The sequence below is a fragment of the Pipistrellus kuhlii genome, unplaced genomic scaffold (genome assembly GCF_014108245.1).
Source record: "Pipistrellus kuhlii isolate mPipKuh1 unplaced genomic scaffold, mPipKuh1.p scaffold_m20_p_42, whole genome shotgun sequence".
NCBI lineage: Eukaryota > Metazoa > Chordata > Mammalia > Chiroptera > Vespertilionidae > Pipistrellus > Pipistrellus kuhlii.
The window spans coordinates 254,044-272,061 of NW_023425543.1; the positions used below are offsets into that span (position 1 = coordinate 254,044).

The 18,018-nt window shown below is 43.4% G+C and overlaps 1 protein-coding gene across 2 annotated transcripts in view; it reads right to left on the bottom strand.

Annotated features, from left to right (window-relative positions):
• The window catches only part of LRRC28 (leucine rich repeat containing 28), a 34,427-nt gene extending 16,578 nt beyond the window's left edge, over positions 1–17,849 (bottom strand). For both annotated transcript variants that reach the window (XM_036411784.2, XM_036411783.2), the window contains exons 1-5: positions 17,830–17,849; positions 15,733–15,960; positions 14,801–14,841; positions 11,900–11,937; positions 11,077–11,214 (exon numbers count right to left, since the gene is read on the bottom strand). In XM_036411784.2, coding sequence (XP_036267677.1) covers positions 11,077–11,214; positions 11,900–11,937; positions 14,801–14,841; positions 15,733–15,900 — 385 coding nt within the window. In that variant the 5' untranslated portion in view covers positions 15,901–15,960; positions 17,830–17,849. The remainder of the gene's footprint in view (positions 1–11,076; positions 11,215–11,899; positions 11,938–14,800; positions 14,842–15,732; positions 15,961–17,829) is intronic.
• Between the last annotated feature and the right edge of the window lie 169 nt (positions 17,850–18,018).

Sequence of the window (18,018 nt, forward strand, 5' to 3'; positions counted from 1 at the left end):
TGACATTTTAGGTGGGGCTTTGTGTGCAATTAAATTATGCACTAAAGTTTCTTTCAATGTCATTCAAAATAAGTTACTTACCAGGCATTTACTGCTTATCTAACCAAATGGTTGACCTGACCCTAGCAAAAATGGCCCTGAGACCACTGCAGGAGATAAGAAACTATTTCTTGAAAGTGCTCTTCCGGAGTGCCAACCATAATCTAACCCGCTGTTAGACAGAAGTGGCCTCTCTCTCTTCTTTAGATACAGCCCGTCTTTGAAACTGAAAAAGCATGTATTCTAAAACTTAGCGTCTGTACCACTGCTTTGTGTCAATACACGAATCGCTACTTAGAAAAAGCCTTTTATTGTCTTCATTCTGCAAGACGAATGGAGACCACATACGCGGGTTTTCATTCCTGTGCTGTATTTTGGGGACTGTCTACTCCCCAGATTTCTTCGAGGCAGGCTTTCTTCCCTCTTCACTGCGACAGCACAATGGAGCTTGTGACCTGAATGAGATCACCAGGTGCCCATTGTTGGCATAAAGCTATTATAACCGCTGCCTCGAGAAATATCACAGCATCACCGTCCAGCATTAAAGTTTAGTTTTTATTTTACTACTTTGAAGAGAATAACTACAAACAGTCCATATTATGCTATCTGAATAAAATATCCTTCTAGCGATTGCTTTCATTTCACTTTCTAAACTCAAATTGGTATAGGGAGCCCGGCCGGTGTTGCTCAGTGGTTGAGCATCATCCTATGAACCAAGAGGTCAAGGGTTCGATTCCCAGTCAGGGTACATGCCCGGGTTGCGGGCTCAAACACCAGTAGTGGGCGTGAGGAGGCAGCCGATCGATGTTTCTCTCTCATGGATGTTTCTATCTCTCTCCCCTCTCCCTTCCTCTCTGAAATCAATAAAAATATATTAGATTGTGAGATGGATGTCCGGACAGCTGGACATCCCTCGAGGGGTCCCAGATTGAAGAGGGTGCAGGCTGGGCTGAGGGACAATCTCCCCCCACCCCTGTCCCCATGCACGAATTTCATGCACCGGGCCTCTAGTATATTATATAAATGGCCTGAGAATATTTCAAAAGAGTGGGGCTGAAGGTGGTGTGAAGAACGGGGTGAAGTCTCCCCACCAAAAGCAAGCAGAACACTGGACAAACCTGTAAAGAATCAACTATTTCAGGGCTCTGGACACCACCCAGAGGCAGACAAGTTCCTAAGTGTCTATTCTTGGAAACCTGTTAAAGCTTCATTCAAGAACAGCGGGAGTGTGAGCCTTTTATTGCTTGGGGTGGCTCCTCTCCCATCCAGGCCCCAAGTTCAAGCTCAAGAATATGTGCTTACCCAGGCAGGGCTGAGGAGGAATGGTGAGGACAACCAGCAGGCTGGCAGTCAGAGAGAGCATCCTTGACTTGGGGGGGGCGAGGGGGTTGGGGTAAATCTCACAGGTTCCCCCCCCCCCCTTTTTTTTTTAGCTAAAAGTGGCCAACGGTGTAGGAAAAGAATGAGGAAAACACATGCTTTGCTAGCCTGGTATTCAGACCCCGTTGGAATGAGCGGTTGAACAGCCATAAATTTAATTGGGGGATTCTGGAAATGGGAGAGCAGATGAAGTGCTAGCTCTGCTCTCCACAAATCCTTCCACAGCCCAGGAGCCATGTCTCCGCGCAGGGAAGGCCCGAGAGTCTGCACAAAGTCAACAGCGGAGCAGATGTGACAGCTGACGCGCCCTGACAGCGCCTGACAATCCGAGCACATTTATTTCAGTTCGCGTAAGACGGGAGCTGCACAGGCTGGAAGTGTTTGAGCAAACGTCTTTCCAAAGCGATGGCAGCTCCTCGGCCATACAGACATCGCAGCTGCCCCTACGGAGCCAGGTTAAGGAGCACAGGACTAAACTCCGAGCAGCTACATACCACAGAGGGGGGAGAGAGTCTGACATGTACACCGCAGGAAGGAACAAGAATTTAAGAAAGAAAACAACTTCCAGAAAAATAAGTCAAAATCCAAAGTTTGTCCCAATATGTTAACTGAATTTTCCACTTTTCCACAACCACAAAAATACAAGATAGCGAAGTGTGACCCATAACCAAGGGTGCGTGGAGGAGAGGGGCGAAATGAGGAGAAGCAGTCAACAGAAACTAACTCTGAATGGGCCCAGATGTTGGACTTGGCAGGGATTTCAAAGCAGCTGTTACAAATGTGTTTGAAGAAGCAAAGGAAACTATGTCAAAAACTAAAGAAAACTATGATGACAATGACTCAATCAATAGAGAATCTAAATAGAAAGACATGAAAAGAGCCAGGGAGCCATTCTAAAGTGGAAAATACAGTAATTGAGATAAAATGGTCACTAGATGGCCTCAGGATCAGACTTGACATGGTGAAGGAAAGAACAGTAAACTCAAAGACATGTCAATAGGAATTATTAAATTTGAAGAACAGAAAGAAAAAAAATCAACAGAAAATGATCAGCGCCTCAGAGACCTGTGGGATACCATCATATCTATAATGGGAGTCCCAGAAGGAGAGGAAAAGGAGAAAGTGGGAGAAAAAAAATACGTTAAAAGACAATGGCTGAAAATGTTCTATATTTGATGATAAGCATTAATGTACAGATCCAAGAAGTTCAATGAATTCCAAGTAGGAAAAACACAAAGAAATCCGTATCTAGACACATCACAGTCAAATTGCAGAAAGGTAAACAAAAATAGAAAAGCTTCCATGAGAGCCAAAGCTGGTTTGACTCATTGGATGAAGCATCGGCCTATGGACTGAAGAGTTGCAGGTTTGATCCGTCAAGGGCATATGCCCAGGTTACGGGCTCCATCCCCAATGGGGGGTGTGCAGGAGGCAGCTGATCGATGGTTCTCTCTCATCAGTGATATTTCTCTCTATCTCTACCTTCCTCTCTGAAATCAACAACCATTGGATGAGGTTGGAAGTGGGTCACGCCCCTCAACTACCATTGGGTGAGGTGGGGAGTGGGTCCTGCCCCTCAGCAACCATTGGGTGATGTAGGAAGTGGGACCCACACCTCAACAACCATTGGGTGAGGTTCAATGTAAGTCTCACCCCTCAACAACCATTGGGTGAGTAAGAAGTGGGTCCCGCCCCTCAACTACCATTGGGTGAGGTTGGCAGTGGGATCCGCCACTCAACAACCATTGGGTGAGGTTCAAAGTTGGTCCCACCCCTAAACAACAACTGTGTGAGGTTGCTAGTAGGTCCACAAGGCAGGGCACATATTAATTACAGAAATACAGATCTCTCTGAACAACCCCCAGCCCTTTTGACTGGTCCCACCTCCTCCTCACTGCTCATGCCCAATGTACCCTCAAGGACTGGGGGCAACTGTGTCATCCCAAAGCACTTCCTCCCCCCTCTGCCTTCCTCCCATCACCAGGAGGCACTATGTGTCTCTCTCTCCCAATGCTCAGACTGCGGGACGGAAGTCACAGCAGGTGTACAGCACAGACCCTGGCAGACACCCCAGGATCCTGGCCACCAAGGCCAACATCAAGAGGGATCCACGGATAAATCGTGTTGGTATCACGTGCCCTCACTCTGTGCGATGAGCATGCTCCACACCTGTGGTGCTCTTCCCTGAACCCCAGTCTATTATGAGGGAAACATCAGAGAATCCAAAAGACATCCTTCCAAACACGGGCCCAGCACTGCGCCGCCAGACACGGCCCAGGGCGGCCCTGAGAGGGGGCGGCTGAAAGGCTCAGAAAAGACAGACAAGAGAACGAAAGCTGGGGCTCGGTGGGGTGCTGCTTCCTGAGAGACAGCCCCCAAGCCCACGAGCTGAATCTTTATTTTGTAGCAGATGCCACGAGGCAAAGTAAGGGCTTGGTCAAGATCTTTACAGCATTCTCAAGGGTTTCCGTCCTACTCCATTGCATGCAGCTGATCAAACTTGGGTTACTTGCAACTTATATCGCTCAGGCAAGTGGGGCCATGTGTTCAGACCACAGGTTCCAGCTTACAGCTCTAGCTGTCGGATGTAATTGTGCTGGGAGGCTCTGCCTTCCAAGTTGGGACAAGAGATAATGACATGGCCAAGAGAGGACTGGGTCCCCTCATGAGTCCCAGTCTTGAACCTGTCCAAATGGTGTAGCCCCTCTCCACACAGCACCTTCCAAGCTCGTCAAGGTCATTAAAAACAAGGACGCCTGGGAGACAATGCACAGATGGGGCTAAAAGCAGTGAAGGGTTCTGGGTAGATCCTCCAACAGAAGAAGGCTATTAGTGAAAGGCTAGGGAAACACAAATCTATAGTGCGGTTCAAGCATTCACTTGTTAGCTGTGTCGGCGCCGGGGTTATGGAAGCTGTGCACAATAGGAGAGACTAGCTATGCAGACCTGTGCGCAGGAACCCTGAACTCAATAAGCAATTGTGGGGTAAATCTAGAATTATTCTGAAATGATAATTTCTATTTTTAACAATGTAATGAACAGCTCTGGCCAATTATGTTCAGTGGTAAGAGCATCAGCCCGAGGACTCGTTTGTGGGTCCAACCCCTCAACAGCCATTGGGTGAGGATGGAAGTGGGTCCTGACCCTCAAAAACCATTGGATGATGTTGTAAGTGGGTTCCGCCCCTCAACAACCATTGGGTGAGGTTGTCTGTGGGTTCCACCCATCAACAACCATTGGGTGAGGTTCAAAATGGGTCACACCTCTCCACAACCATTGGGTGAGGGTGGAAGTGGATCCCTCCCTCAAATCCAATTGGTTGAGGTTGGGAGTGGGTCCCGCCCCTCAACAACCATTGGGTGAGGCTGGAAGTGCATCACGACCCTCAACTACCATTGGGTAAGATTGGCAGTGGATCGCCCCCCCCTCCAACAACCATTGGGTGAGGTTGGAAGATGGTCACGCTCCTCAACTACCATTGGTTGAGATTGGCAGTGGGTCCCACCCCTCAACAACCATTGGTTGATGTTGGAAGTGGGACCCATACCTCAACAACCATTGGGTGAGGTTCAAAGTAAGTCCCACCCCTCAACAACCATTGGATGAGGTTGGAAGGGGGTCATGCCCCTCAACTACCATTGGGTGAGGTGGGGAGTGGGTCCCACCCCTCAACAACCATTGGATGACGTAGGAAGTGGGTGAGGTTGGCAGTGGGTCCCACCCCTCAACTACCATTGGGTGAGGGTACAAGTGGGTCCCACCTCTCAAAAACAATTGGGTGAGGTTGCAATTGGGCCCCCTCTGCTCTGCCCATCTCTTTGGCAGCCAAAACCGATAGGATAGGGCCCTTCCCCCCAGGAAAGCACAGGGCAGGCCAGTACAGAGGCCCTCCGAGCCAGTCTCCCTGGGGTGTGGATTTTAAGAACACTGGAATGCACTGGGAGGCAGAGGATAAGGTATTAAAGGGAGTACGGAGGGAGGAGACCTGACGAGGGCTGGACATCTGTTCTATTAGCAAAAGGTGAGGAGTGAACCAGCTGAAGGACGGACTATTTTGAAGGATTAAAACCTGACCCCTTTTGGTCAAGAAATCCATGATGGTGAGTCTTCTTTCTCACTAAAACTTCTGGGTGGCATTTTTGCAACACAAAAATCTTAATCCTACAGTCGATATAATTTGACTCGTACGTTTACATGACATCCATTTTGTTGCATATTGTGGCTAATGCTGCTCTGGTAGAATGAATTGTTCAAAGTTGATCAGGATGGCCCTAACTGGTTTGGCCCAGTGGATAGAGTGTCCAGTCGGCCTGCAGACTGAAGGGTCCCAGGTTCGATTCCAGTTAAGGGCATGTACCTTGGTTGCAGGCACATCCCCAGTGGGGAATGTGCAGGAGGCAGATGAATCGATGTTTCTCTCTCATCGATGTTTTTAACTCTTTATTCCTCTCCCTCTCCCTTCCTCTCTTGTGGAAAATCAATAATATTAATATATATATATATTTTGAATGGTATTATGAACACACACAATAATTGAATAGAATGAAGTCAATTTGATGCATTTATTCATTCACTGAAAGAGAAAGTGCTTATTACAAGTTTACACAATGCCCTGGCCCGTTGGCTCAGCTTCCATCCCAGGGTCTGGTCGGGGCGGATGGGGCACATGCAGGAGGCAACCAACCCATGTACGCCACTCACATCGATGTTTCTCTCTCCCTTCCTCTCCCTCTCCTTCTGCCCTGCTTCCTTCTGCTCTCTCCAAAAATCCATGGGCAAAAACTCTTACACAGATACCAAATTAAAACTACAAAAAGGAAGGGCGATTTTGGCAAAGGAAACTTTAGTGTGAGTGCGTGTTTCAAGGAAACTGGCTTTTATTTCGATGGCGTGGGTTAGCCGAGTTCCTTTCAATAGCTGGGGGTTTGGGAAGTGCAAAGCTCATGTAACGTAACGTAATGTCATCTGTGTTTTCCACAAATCCCCATCGGTCCATTTACTTAAGAAACCCGTGCTTGCTGGCCGGCTGCCAGCATACCAAACCTGCCCAGCAGTGCATGCTTGAGTTTCTGTTACTAAATTAGGAAGCCAACGCAGGCAATGTCGGGGCCAGGAGGGAAGTGAAAAGATTCACCATCATCAGCCTACACGGCTTCTCAGAAGCAAGATCACAATAAGATATTTAATTTTAATTAGAAATGCCCACGCAATTTAGCCTAATAAGCAGCAGTGCGAAGAGATAATGAAATGAAGACAAAGGGGGAAATGAAAACATTTCACAAAAGCAGCCTTCTCAATAGCCTTCATCATCGTGCTGAGAAGACATTAACTCCCGCCGCTTGAGGCATAGCGTCTCAATGACGGATGCTGAAATACTGCCAGCTTTTTCCTGAAGAAGAAATGGGCAGGCATCCGTTCCCGTTTTTACTAAGAATCATGTGGTCTGGCCCCACAAGGCATTAAGGGTGAGTTAATTAAACATCTGACCAAATACAGCTGGCCGGTGTGGCTCAGTGGTTGAGCACCAATCTGTGAACCAGGAGGTCACGGTTTGACTCCCGGTCAGAGCACATGTCCAGTTAAGGGGCGTGCAGGAGGCAGCCGATCCTTGACTCTCTCTCATCACTGATGTTTCTATCCCCCTCCCTCTTCCTCTTTCTGAAATGAATAAAAACATTTAAAAAGGAGAACTAGGTTAAGTGATTAGAAATTATACTGGTTAGTGTAATGATCCCCATGGATCCCTTTGATATAAAGTCTTCCATTCCATTTTTACCTTCTTATTGCTACCATATATGCATAAACATATATATATATATACAGATGGAATGCCCCAAAAGAAAGAAAAATAAACTTTCTTTGGTGTTTAAAAAAAAAATAATGAAATTTGATTTTTTTTTTCTCTTAAAGAAATTTGGAAAAGAACAAAGTTGAAGGAATTACACAAGCTCACTTCAAAACTTCCTATAAAGCTACAGTAATCGAACCAATATGGTATTGCCATAAGGACAGACATAAAGACTAATGGAAACAGAACATTTGAAATAAACCCATATGTTCATGGTCAGTCAACTGATTTTCAACAAAGAAAAAATAGTCTTTCAACAGATTGTACTGGAAAAACTGAATATCCCATATCTAAAAATATCTAAACCCACCAAAACCGGTTTGATTCAGTGGATAGAGTGTAGGTCTGCAGACTGAAGGGTCCCAGGTTCGATTCCAGTCAAGGGCATGTACATTATTTGCGGGCACATCCCCAGTGGGGGGTGTGTAGGAGGTGGCTGTTCGATGTTTCTCTCATCAACGTTTCTCGCTCTCTCTCTCCCTTCCTCTCTGTAGAAAATCAATAAAATATATTTTAAAAAAAGAATTGTGAATGTTCAATAAAGCAAAAGCCTATAAAATTAATGCCACTTGGTCCCTAGGCCTCCATTTGCTAATGTAGCAGCTAAATTTTAACTTGATGGGCTGCGACATTCTTTCTACCACTAACATCCAACATAAGAGATTACGGTAACTCTGATGAGCTTGCTTTTACGAAGGGGATAATGACAGCATTGGATATCTGCTTTCTGTTTCTAAAAGGCATGACATAACAGAGTACGAGGGTTTACATTTTGTGTATATTACATAATGTTAATTTTCAAAAAGCGATAATAAAAAGTATTAAACCAAGAGCTGCGATGTCAATTATGTGTGGAGCGTGGAGAAGAACGTGGTAACAATCCATATCAAACTAACTTTTGTTTAATTACTTCTATTACATCAACCCTTGGCAAATCATAAAGCTTTTCATTCACTAAAACAATCATTAACTTCCAAATTACTTGCAGAATTATCTGATTTAAATTAAAACCTCTAACAGATGAAGCCATAATTTATAGATGAAGTAAGCACCAAGCCTGTTCCCATAACATATAAAAAAATAAATTTTTTACATATTGAAGACACTTTTTAACAAATAATTGTTTCAGCACATACACTTTATCCTACCTGTTCATTTTTCTTCACAATTATAGAGTTTGACATGAAACTAGAGTTTTCTGATCATGTCATAAGACAATACCTCTAAAATACCACAAGTTGATTTAGATCCAAGAATAAAATTAAATCTCTGAATTGTCAATAATAGGTTGTGTCTTAAAAACATTAAACCCAGGCATGTGCTCTGACCAAGAATCAAACTGGGACCTCCTGGTTCATAGGCTGATGCTCAACCACTGAGCCACACTGGCCAGGCAGTACTCTCTTTATGGTTCCCATACAGCACCACGCCTGTAACATACCATGGCGAAGGAAATTAACTGTATGCAGGAAGGAAACTTTCCTTATGAAGGCTCTGAGCACATGTCAAAAGGACTAATTACCAGTTGCATACTCTTCTGCAAAATGCACACCAGTGAGGGCACTCATGAACCCCGTGTAATGCATTCCTAGATCCTAATCTTAAAACCCTCTATAGCCACTAGGTATATTTCAAATGTTCCCAGCTTTTCAAATGTGCTCTAAAATTATAAATACTACTGATTACGATCTCATATTCAAAGTGTATTCAACCACAACAAATACACATAGTAAAATGTTAAGTCTTTCGAGGGGATATAACGCATAAGAAGTCTATACGGCCTGGCCGGCATGGCTCGGTGGTTGAGTGTCGCCCTATGAACCAGGAGGGCACGGTTCGATTCCCGGTCAGGGCACAGGCCTGCGTTGCAGGCTCGATCTCCAGTGTGGGGCGTGCAGGAGGCTGCCAATCCATGATTCTCATCATTGATGTTTCTCTCTCTCTCTCTCTCATTCTCCCTTCCTCTCTGAGATCAATAAAAATATATTCTTAAAAAAAAAAAGTCTACAGGCACTAGCATGGACTAGGCAGAAGGGAGATCACTCACACAGCCACATGTCAGTGGTCATCGAATGGAGACAACATGGCATCACTCACAGTCTTAAAAACTATAATTAAAATACATTTCCACAGTATGTGCCCAAACATAAACATTTGCAGAGGCATACCTAGCCCCTCACCCATTCACATTATAACATTGAAACTACCTCATAAAGAGAGAGATAAAGTGAGTCAGATAGTAAGACCTAGCCCACTGCTATTCACGATAGACTAGAAAGAGAAAAAAAAAAGTCTATGCATGGCTCAAAATACATTGCTATTACTGCATTTAATTTTACTCAAAACAAGCAAAAACAAACACAGACAACAGAAATAAGCTAAGGCGATAAAATCAGGGATAAATGCCTCCAACCGATTAAGCGCCAGGTGCGATATAAATAAAAAATTACATGAAAGGAGTCAGGAAACCTATGACCTTCACTGGTGAGGAGGAAGCCGTCAGCGCTATCGGCCGCACATCCTTCACCTCCGAGCGTATATAATGGGAGGAAATAGCCACATTCTACCACAAAGTGCCTTACGTTACAGGAAGAGAGAATAATAGAACACCAAGAACAATGGCTTAGCAGGGAATTCTGTTCTCATGTGCTACTGACACATACATAAAAAGGGCCGACAGGCAGTGTTCTATCCATCCATGCATTTTGATTCTACAATGTGTATCTTTATAAGTCCCATCCGGGAAAATTTAAAGATATCATTTTAATGACACATTTTTGAGGTGATCTCCAAAAGAGAATCTCATTTCCTGAATATCTGGATATGTGAACCTGACAAAGGTAGAATGATGGCATACCACTGAGCCTAATTATTGACAATAAAATCTAAAGGAGAGACCATATTCCTATACCATATTGAAAATCCTTATGTTAACTATAGCTTTGCATGTTTGGAGTAAAATGATATACAGTAATAGCAATGTATCTTGAATAGAAACTTTTGAAAAGACATCATATGAGGTTAAGAACTTATTTTTTAAACAGACTGACTGTTATACCAGGACCATTTTTTGTAAGCAATATTGAACCTCTATATTCAGCACATCAAGTCTCAAAACTAATCATGTACTGTGTATTCAAAAAGAAATTTATGTACTTGCAAAACTTTGGAGAAAGTACTTCTTAAATCATAAATAAATACTCTGACCAAATGTAGCAGGCTAGTTTTTAGGTTGATGACTGTGTATGGCCTGCGAAGGATGTTATAAATACCCACAAGGCCCTTGGCGGAAAAAAGGTTCCCCACCCTGGTTTATAGGTACGTCACAATCTAAAAGAATGTTCAGTAGGCAAAACTGAATTAATCCTAGGATCAAACTTAAATTGTGCTGCTGAATTCTTGTATGGTTTCTTAGTAAATCACAGTTAATGGACATCCGTTATCTCACTCGAGAATGAGAAAACCCTGTACAAATTTGCACTGTGCAAATTTCCCCAAAATTCTCTGATGAGAAATTCAGAGCTGAAGTAGCTTTTGTAAAAGTATTTCAGCAGAGCAGTGACCTGAAGACCAATGCTCAATTGTAGCTCAAAAACATAAATGCCCCCCCCCTTCTTAATGTTTGCATCTGGGAAAAGACTGTCATATTTCCCCCTCCCCCACATTGCTTAGCTACACAGTCCAACAAATGAACGATCAAATACTTACAAATCTTTCCAAAGCCCACCGCCTCGACACACAGGGAGACACGAGAATGAAAACAGACTTGTAAGAGAAAAGAGACTTGTGCCCCCGACTACTACGATTACCTGGAGGTAGGAATTGCAGCTGGTTGTTAGCTAACCGGAGATGACGCAAAGCTCTCAGGCGGCCAATCTCTGGGCAAACAATTTCTAAGGCATTGTCACTGAGATCCAAACACTGGAGTTTTATGAGCGATCCGATGGCTTCAAAGAGAAAAGGAGGGGAAAGGCTAAGTCCATTTGACCCAAGCGTCATGCCAGATCTTTAATGCAAGAACTCCACGGTACAATGGTTTCATACGAATTTCCTACATGTACTAGCATGGGCGAGGCAGAAGGGAGATCAGTAACACAGTCACATGTATAACCATCTCACAATGTACTACTAGAGTTGCTCCCAAAATAATAATAACATACATAGAACTAAATTTTAAGGAGGTGATAAGACCTCTACCTCTATATAAAATATGACTTCAAAAAAAGCGCACATCAACATTTTTAAAACAATGTAAAATACTGTTTGAATAAAAAAATAACTCATGAAACAGTATATAAGGATGTTTTCGATCTAAACGACATTCTTAAATGGATATACTGAATTTAGGACTTATCAATTTGTTATTTACCCAACAACAGTATACCTAAAAATAATTTATCCAATCATGATAGCCATTTTGGACTCTATTAATATCATTTAGTCCTAATTCTTAACTGGATTTACTAATTGGGGGAAGAATCTTTGAAATGAATAAATTAAAGATGCTTTATAGTTAAAATTCACTAATATACCGACCACAATGGGTTTAAAGAGACTGTCTGTTCTACTGTTAGAAAGGAAAGCTTAAGCTATAGTGTCTCCTGTCTAAAAGTTGGAAGTGTGCTCACTTACCTTCTGGAACCACAACTATGTTATTTGAATGAAGGTACCTGGGGAAATACCAAAAAAAAAAAGAAAAAAAAAGCTGTTGTCATTCAGAACTTATGCTACAGAATGGATCTGTAAAATGCTCACTTATAAATATATACCAAATATAAAGGACCAGACTTTCTTTAACACCCTATTCTAAGTACATAATACAAAATATATGGTCACCACAAATAATAATACTTTAAGATATTTAATGCTGGGATTGCAAATATTAAAACTATGTATTGATTTAATGCTGTTTTATTTTTTTAATATGCATTTTTTTTCCCCCACTGATTTTAAGAGAGTAGAAGAGGGGGAAAGACAGATAGAAATATCAGTGTTAGAGAAACATATCGATTGGTTGACTCCTGCATGAGTCCTTGACTGGAATCGAACCCAGGACCCTTTGATCCACAAGGCTGGCGCTCTATCCACTGAGCCAAACCCGCTAGGGCTTTGAGTGCTATTAATATTTTAAAATGAAATAAAAACACAAAAGACAAACTAGAGGTATTTTTTCAACCTCATAAAACAAACTAGTTTCCTACTTTGTTTTAAACTATTCAGATTCTCAAAGATACAGTTATCATGTAAAAAAGAGTCAGCACTTATTGTGAAAAGGGAAATGCAACTTTTCCTTTCTAAAGGATAACTTCCCAAAATAAGCAAACCAGAGGTAGTTCCAGTCAGCAAGCATGCTTACTGATAACCAAGAATTCTGGAGATTAAATTCTCATCATTTATCTGTAGAAATATTCAACTGTCAAAGTACAGAATGTATTTTACAGCAAAATGAATTTCATAAACAAGGATCAAATTCTTTTCTTAAAGAAAAAAAGTTCACCAAGGCTGACAACTCCAGGCGAGTGTCTGCAGCACCCTCTGGTGGAGATTTTATGCAGTCACAAGCAGCCCACTAACAGTAAAACAATAAGGACCACGGGAGATCATACAGTAATAATTTTTAAAATAAATTTATATAATTGATTTTGAGACAAGAAAACTAGACTTTGAAAAACTTTATTTTCAAACCTGTCCTTTTATTTCTTGTACTCACTAACCAATCTTCATAAAGTCTTTAAAAATAGATTTTCAAAATATTCTCCATTTTAAAGTCTAATAAGAATAAGATAGAAAGAAAATTAGCCCTAGCCAGTTTGGCACAGTGGACAGAGCGTCAGCCCGTGGATTGGAGGTCCCAGGTTCGATTCCAGTCAAGGGCATGTACCTTGGTGGCGGGCACATCCCCAATAGGGAGTGTGCAGGAGGCAGCTGATGGATGTTTCTCTCTCATCGATGTTTTTGGCACTCTATTCCTCTCCCTTCCTCTCTGTAAAAAAATCAATAAAATGTTAAAAAAAAAAAAAAGATAGAAAATTAATAAATTGAAGAAAATTATTCTATGCTGGACTAAATTAATTTTGAAATAGGTAGTAACCTGCTGGGTCTAACACAATTTAAGTAATTACACCATTCCATGATACATTTTATTCCTTATTTTGTGTACATAAAATGATTCCACATTTTATTTTTTCTTAAAAGTATATTTGTACTGATTTCAGAGAGGAAGGAGTAGAGAGAGAGAGCTAGAAATAGAAATATCAATGATGAGAGAAAAACATTGATCGGCTGCTTCCTGCAACCCCCTACTGGGGATCCAGCCCGCATCATTGATGTTTCTCTCCCTCTCCCTCTCCCTTCCTCTGAAATCAATAAAAACATATTAAAAAAAAAAGAAAAAAGAAAGAATCACTGTCGTTACAGGGGGTCAGAGAGCAGGCTCTGTGCCTTAGAACTATATGATCCGAGTGACTTAACCTCTAGCTTTCTCAGTCTATAGAAGCAGATGATAATGGCACCAATTAGAACACAGAGATATGGTAACAAATAAATGAATCAACATATGCGGAGCTCTCTGAATGGAGCTCAGTGAATGCTATTACTATTGTCGTGATGACTATTATTATATCTTGAGTCATTTGTCATTATATGCTTAGCAGTTGAAAGTCGAGAGAAGTTGAAATGGTGTTCTCGATATGACTAAGTATTCATCACGTTCAGAACACGGGGACTCTCTTTCATTGCTGGTGGGAACGCAAGCTAGCCCAGCCACTTTGGAAAATGGTGTGGCAGGGTTTTTTTTTTTTTAAATAAAAATTAAGTATAGACTTTACTTAATAGTAACATGCCAGTGTCAGGTTGTTTTTTGTTGTTGTTGTTGTTCTGACGCATGTATCGTGGAATTGGGAGATGTTAACAATGGGAGGAACTGGCTGAAAGGTAAACGGGGCCCGGCCAGGATGGCTCAGTGGTTCGATTCTTGGTCAGGGCACATGCCTGGGTTGTGGGCTCCATCCCCCGAGGGGGGGGGCGTACAGAAGGCAGCCGCTTGATGATTTTTCTCTCTCATTTCTATCGTTCTACCCATCTCCCTTTCTCTCTCAAAACCAATAAAAACCTTTTTTTTAAAAAATACTAATAAAATAAAAGCATGGAGGATGCAGGTAAGGAGGCTTTTACCATACATTTTAAATTATCTATAAACGTCTCACTGTTTATGTCAAGTATCACATGGAGTAGTAGTGACAATAATAAATGCTGCCAATTACATGGACTATCCAGAATGATTCTGGGACAAAGATGCTGCCCCCAGAGAAATGGTACTCTTCAGCATCTTCACCACCTTGAAGTGAGATGTTGAAAACACAAATTTAAATGGTTAAAACACGTTAAAAAGACTTTTGGGCTTAGCAGAACTACAGATCTACCATGCTCGTGTTGCTAAAAAAAGAAATACATGAAAATTGTATTTCCTAATATTTCAAATAACTTAAAATTATTTTCATCCCCGTTTTTAAAAAATTGAATAAACAGACTCACAGTTCCACCAGGTTTGGAAGCTTCTGAGCAAGGTTCTCCGGCTGAAAATTAAAAACTCAAAATTAAATTTTATTTTTTGAAAAGTGTACAGATATCTCTAAATAGCTTAAGCACAAACCATTATCTTCTTGAGGGCCCTGATCAGGGCGCATGCGGGAGTCAATGTATCTCTCTCACATTGATGTTTCTCTCCCTCTCTCTCCCCAGCCCTCCATCCCTTCCACTAAAATTAATCAATGGAAAAAATATTCTCGGGTGAGGGTTAGCAACCGCCACAACAAAAACAACAAAAATGACATTGTTAATGTCATTTTGGGATTCTGATCTATTCAAACATGTCCAAAAATCACCTAGGAAGCTTAACGCACATTAAAAAAAGGCCCAGGCACAGGCACAGGAACCGGCTAAGGGGAGAAGGGTTTTGAACGGGGGCAGTTTGGTAAGTGGCACGTTTGTGAATATTTTGCTTCACAGCTCCTCCTGTCCCCACCTAACTGCAGGGTCTCGAGTCATTCATTCTCCGCTCACGAGGACCCTCTGTGTGTGGGTCTATAGTTCCTGTTCACACAGTAAGAGAGGACACCCGTGTTCGTCTGACTGTCTTAAGATATGGAACGTGCCGAAACCGGTTTGGCTCAGTGGATAGAGTGTTGGTCTGCGGACTGAAAGGTCCCAGGTTCGATTCCGGTCAAGGGCATGTACCTGAGTTGCGGGCACATCCCCAATAGGGGGCATGCAAGAGGAAGCTGGCCGATGTTTCTCTCTCATTGAGGTTTCTAGCTCTCTATCTCTCTCTCTTCCTCTCTGTGAAAAATCAATGAAACATATTAAAAAAAAAAAAAAAAGATATGGAACGTGTACGTTGGTCAGGACCACGATCTAAATTATTATTATCATTATTATTTTTTAGAGAATGCAACAGAATACTGTACCAAGGTCGTGAGCGAGTTCCTTTTCATGTAGAGCCTCTCCAGGAACTGGAGCCCTTCTCCTTTCAGCAGCTCCATCGGGAAGTGGTCGAGATTCCTGTAGTTTAAGAACAGGTTCTTGTGCTTCTCCAGCCTCGCCACAGAGATGGTCTTGCAGAGCTCGGACGCCATGGCTGAGCAGATCCCATCCGGCACGCGGCAGCACTACATCCTGTCAGAGCCGGTCCATCTCTGAGGAGGGAGGAGGACAGGTGCAGAGTCAGAACCTGCCAACAGCATGGCTGGGTAAGCCAGTGAGCACAGGGAGCTACTGCAGATACGGATACGAAGGAGTTAACCGCCGAAACCGATGTGGCTCAGTGGATAGAGCATCGGCCTGCAGACGGAAGGGTCCCAGGTTTGATTCCAGCCAGTCAAGGGCATGTACCTTGGTTGCAGGCACATCCCCAGTAGGGGGTGTGCAAGAGGCAGCTGATCGATGATTCTCTCTCATCGATGTTTCTAACTCTCTCTTCCTCTCTGTAAAAAATCAATAAACTATGTTTTTTAAAAAGAGAGAGAGAGTTAACCAGTGAATCAATCCCCATATTTCGCTTTCATAACAACTCAACTTGTCATACACATTTAGAAGGAAATGAAATTAATAAACATTTAATAAAAATGCATTCCCTGCTTGGGAAATGTTTATCACCCAGTAGAAACAGTCCTAATTGAAAATAGATATCGGAATACTTAAAACAACAGAGACCGGTTTCATAATCGACAACCTAGAAAACAAGTTAAAAATCAAACATGGCAAATCCTTGTGTGTGTTTTTTTGTACCCAGCTTAAGGTATTTCAAGAATATTTAAATTTTAAAATAAAATATAGCTACATCAGCCTGGCCTGTCGAGGTTCAGTGGTTGAGTTTCGACCTACGAACCAGGAGGTCACGGTTCGATTCCCGGTCAGGGCACAGGCCCAGGTTGCAGGCTCCATCCCATTGTGGAGCGTGCGTGCAGGAGGCAGCCGATCCATGATTCTCTCTCCTTTCCTCTCTGACATCAATAATATATATATACACATCAACACTTAAGCTAAATTTAAAAAAAAAATAATGCAAGTAGTTTTTCAATACGTATTCATCGGCCACAGACCTCCTTTACCTGGGTATTTTTTTCTTACACAAATTCCCTTCACTACCTCTGACCTACAGACAAGGGGCATAGGTAATACTTTCAACAATAAAGATTTTTTTAAAAATAGATAGAGAGCCCTAGCTGGTTTGGCTCAGTGGATCTAGTTTCGGCCTGGGGACTCAAGGGTCCCAGGTTCGAATCCCGTCAAGGGCATGTACCTTAGTTGGGGACACATCCCCAGTTGGGGGTGTGCAGGAGGCAGCTGATCAATGATATCTCTCTCTCATCATGTTTCTAACTCTCTATCCTCTCTCTTCCTCTGTAAAAAAAAATCAATAAAATATATATATATTTTTAAAAAATATATATATAGAGAGAGATACTGGTATAGCAAATAAAAGGAACATAAAAAGGGAGCGACAGGCTCCGTATTCACTGCACACAACCGCACCTCCGCACGGGTTTTCTTGACAGGTCAGCACCACCCCACGTTAGTGCGTGTGGTATTTGTCTTGTTTTGTGTTTTTGTTTTTGTTTTGTTTTTTTTCTTAAAGAAACAAAACCTTCCATTTTAAGCCTATTTCACCCATTGGAGACAGGGGTAGAGGTAGGTGCCTTCCAGGAAAGGAAGGAGCCCCCGAGACTGGCTTCGTTCCTGGCTTCAGAAGTGCCACTCCGACTCCCTCACCCTGCACCCTGGAGCCCAGAAAACGGTCCAGGACAAGCATCTGTCAAAGGCTATTTCCTCCGAAGGCCCGACAGGTGCTCCGCAGACCCAGGTCCCGGACCCCCAGGGGCTCGGAGGGCCCGGCGGCGGCGGTGGGGACCCGAGGCCCCCCGCCCCCCGCAGGGCCCGCTCGCCCCGCGCGGTCCACCCCCCGCGGCCCTGTCCACCCGTCACCGGACCCAGCCTGCGAGGCGGAGGCCGGGACAGGAGGCCTCGCCACTCCGGTCCCCGCAGACTCGGGGCGCCACACTCACCTGGGCGCCGCCGGCTGAGGGGGGACAGCAACCGCGGGGCGCCGGGCGGGGCGGGGCGCCGGGCAAGGGGCGGGGCTAGGCGGTGAGGGGCGGGGCGGAACCTCCCCTTCCGAGAACGGGGAAAGCGGGAATGGCGCCGAGGACGGAGTCTCGCGATAATTGCCCCCCCAGTTCTCGCGGTTTCACCAA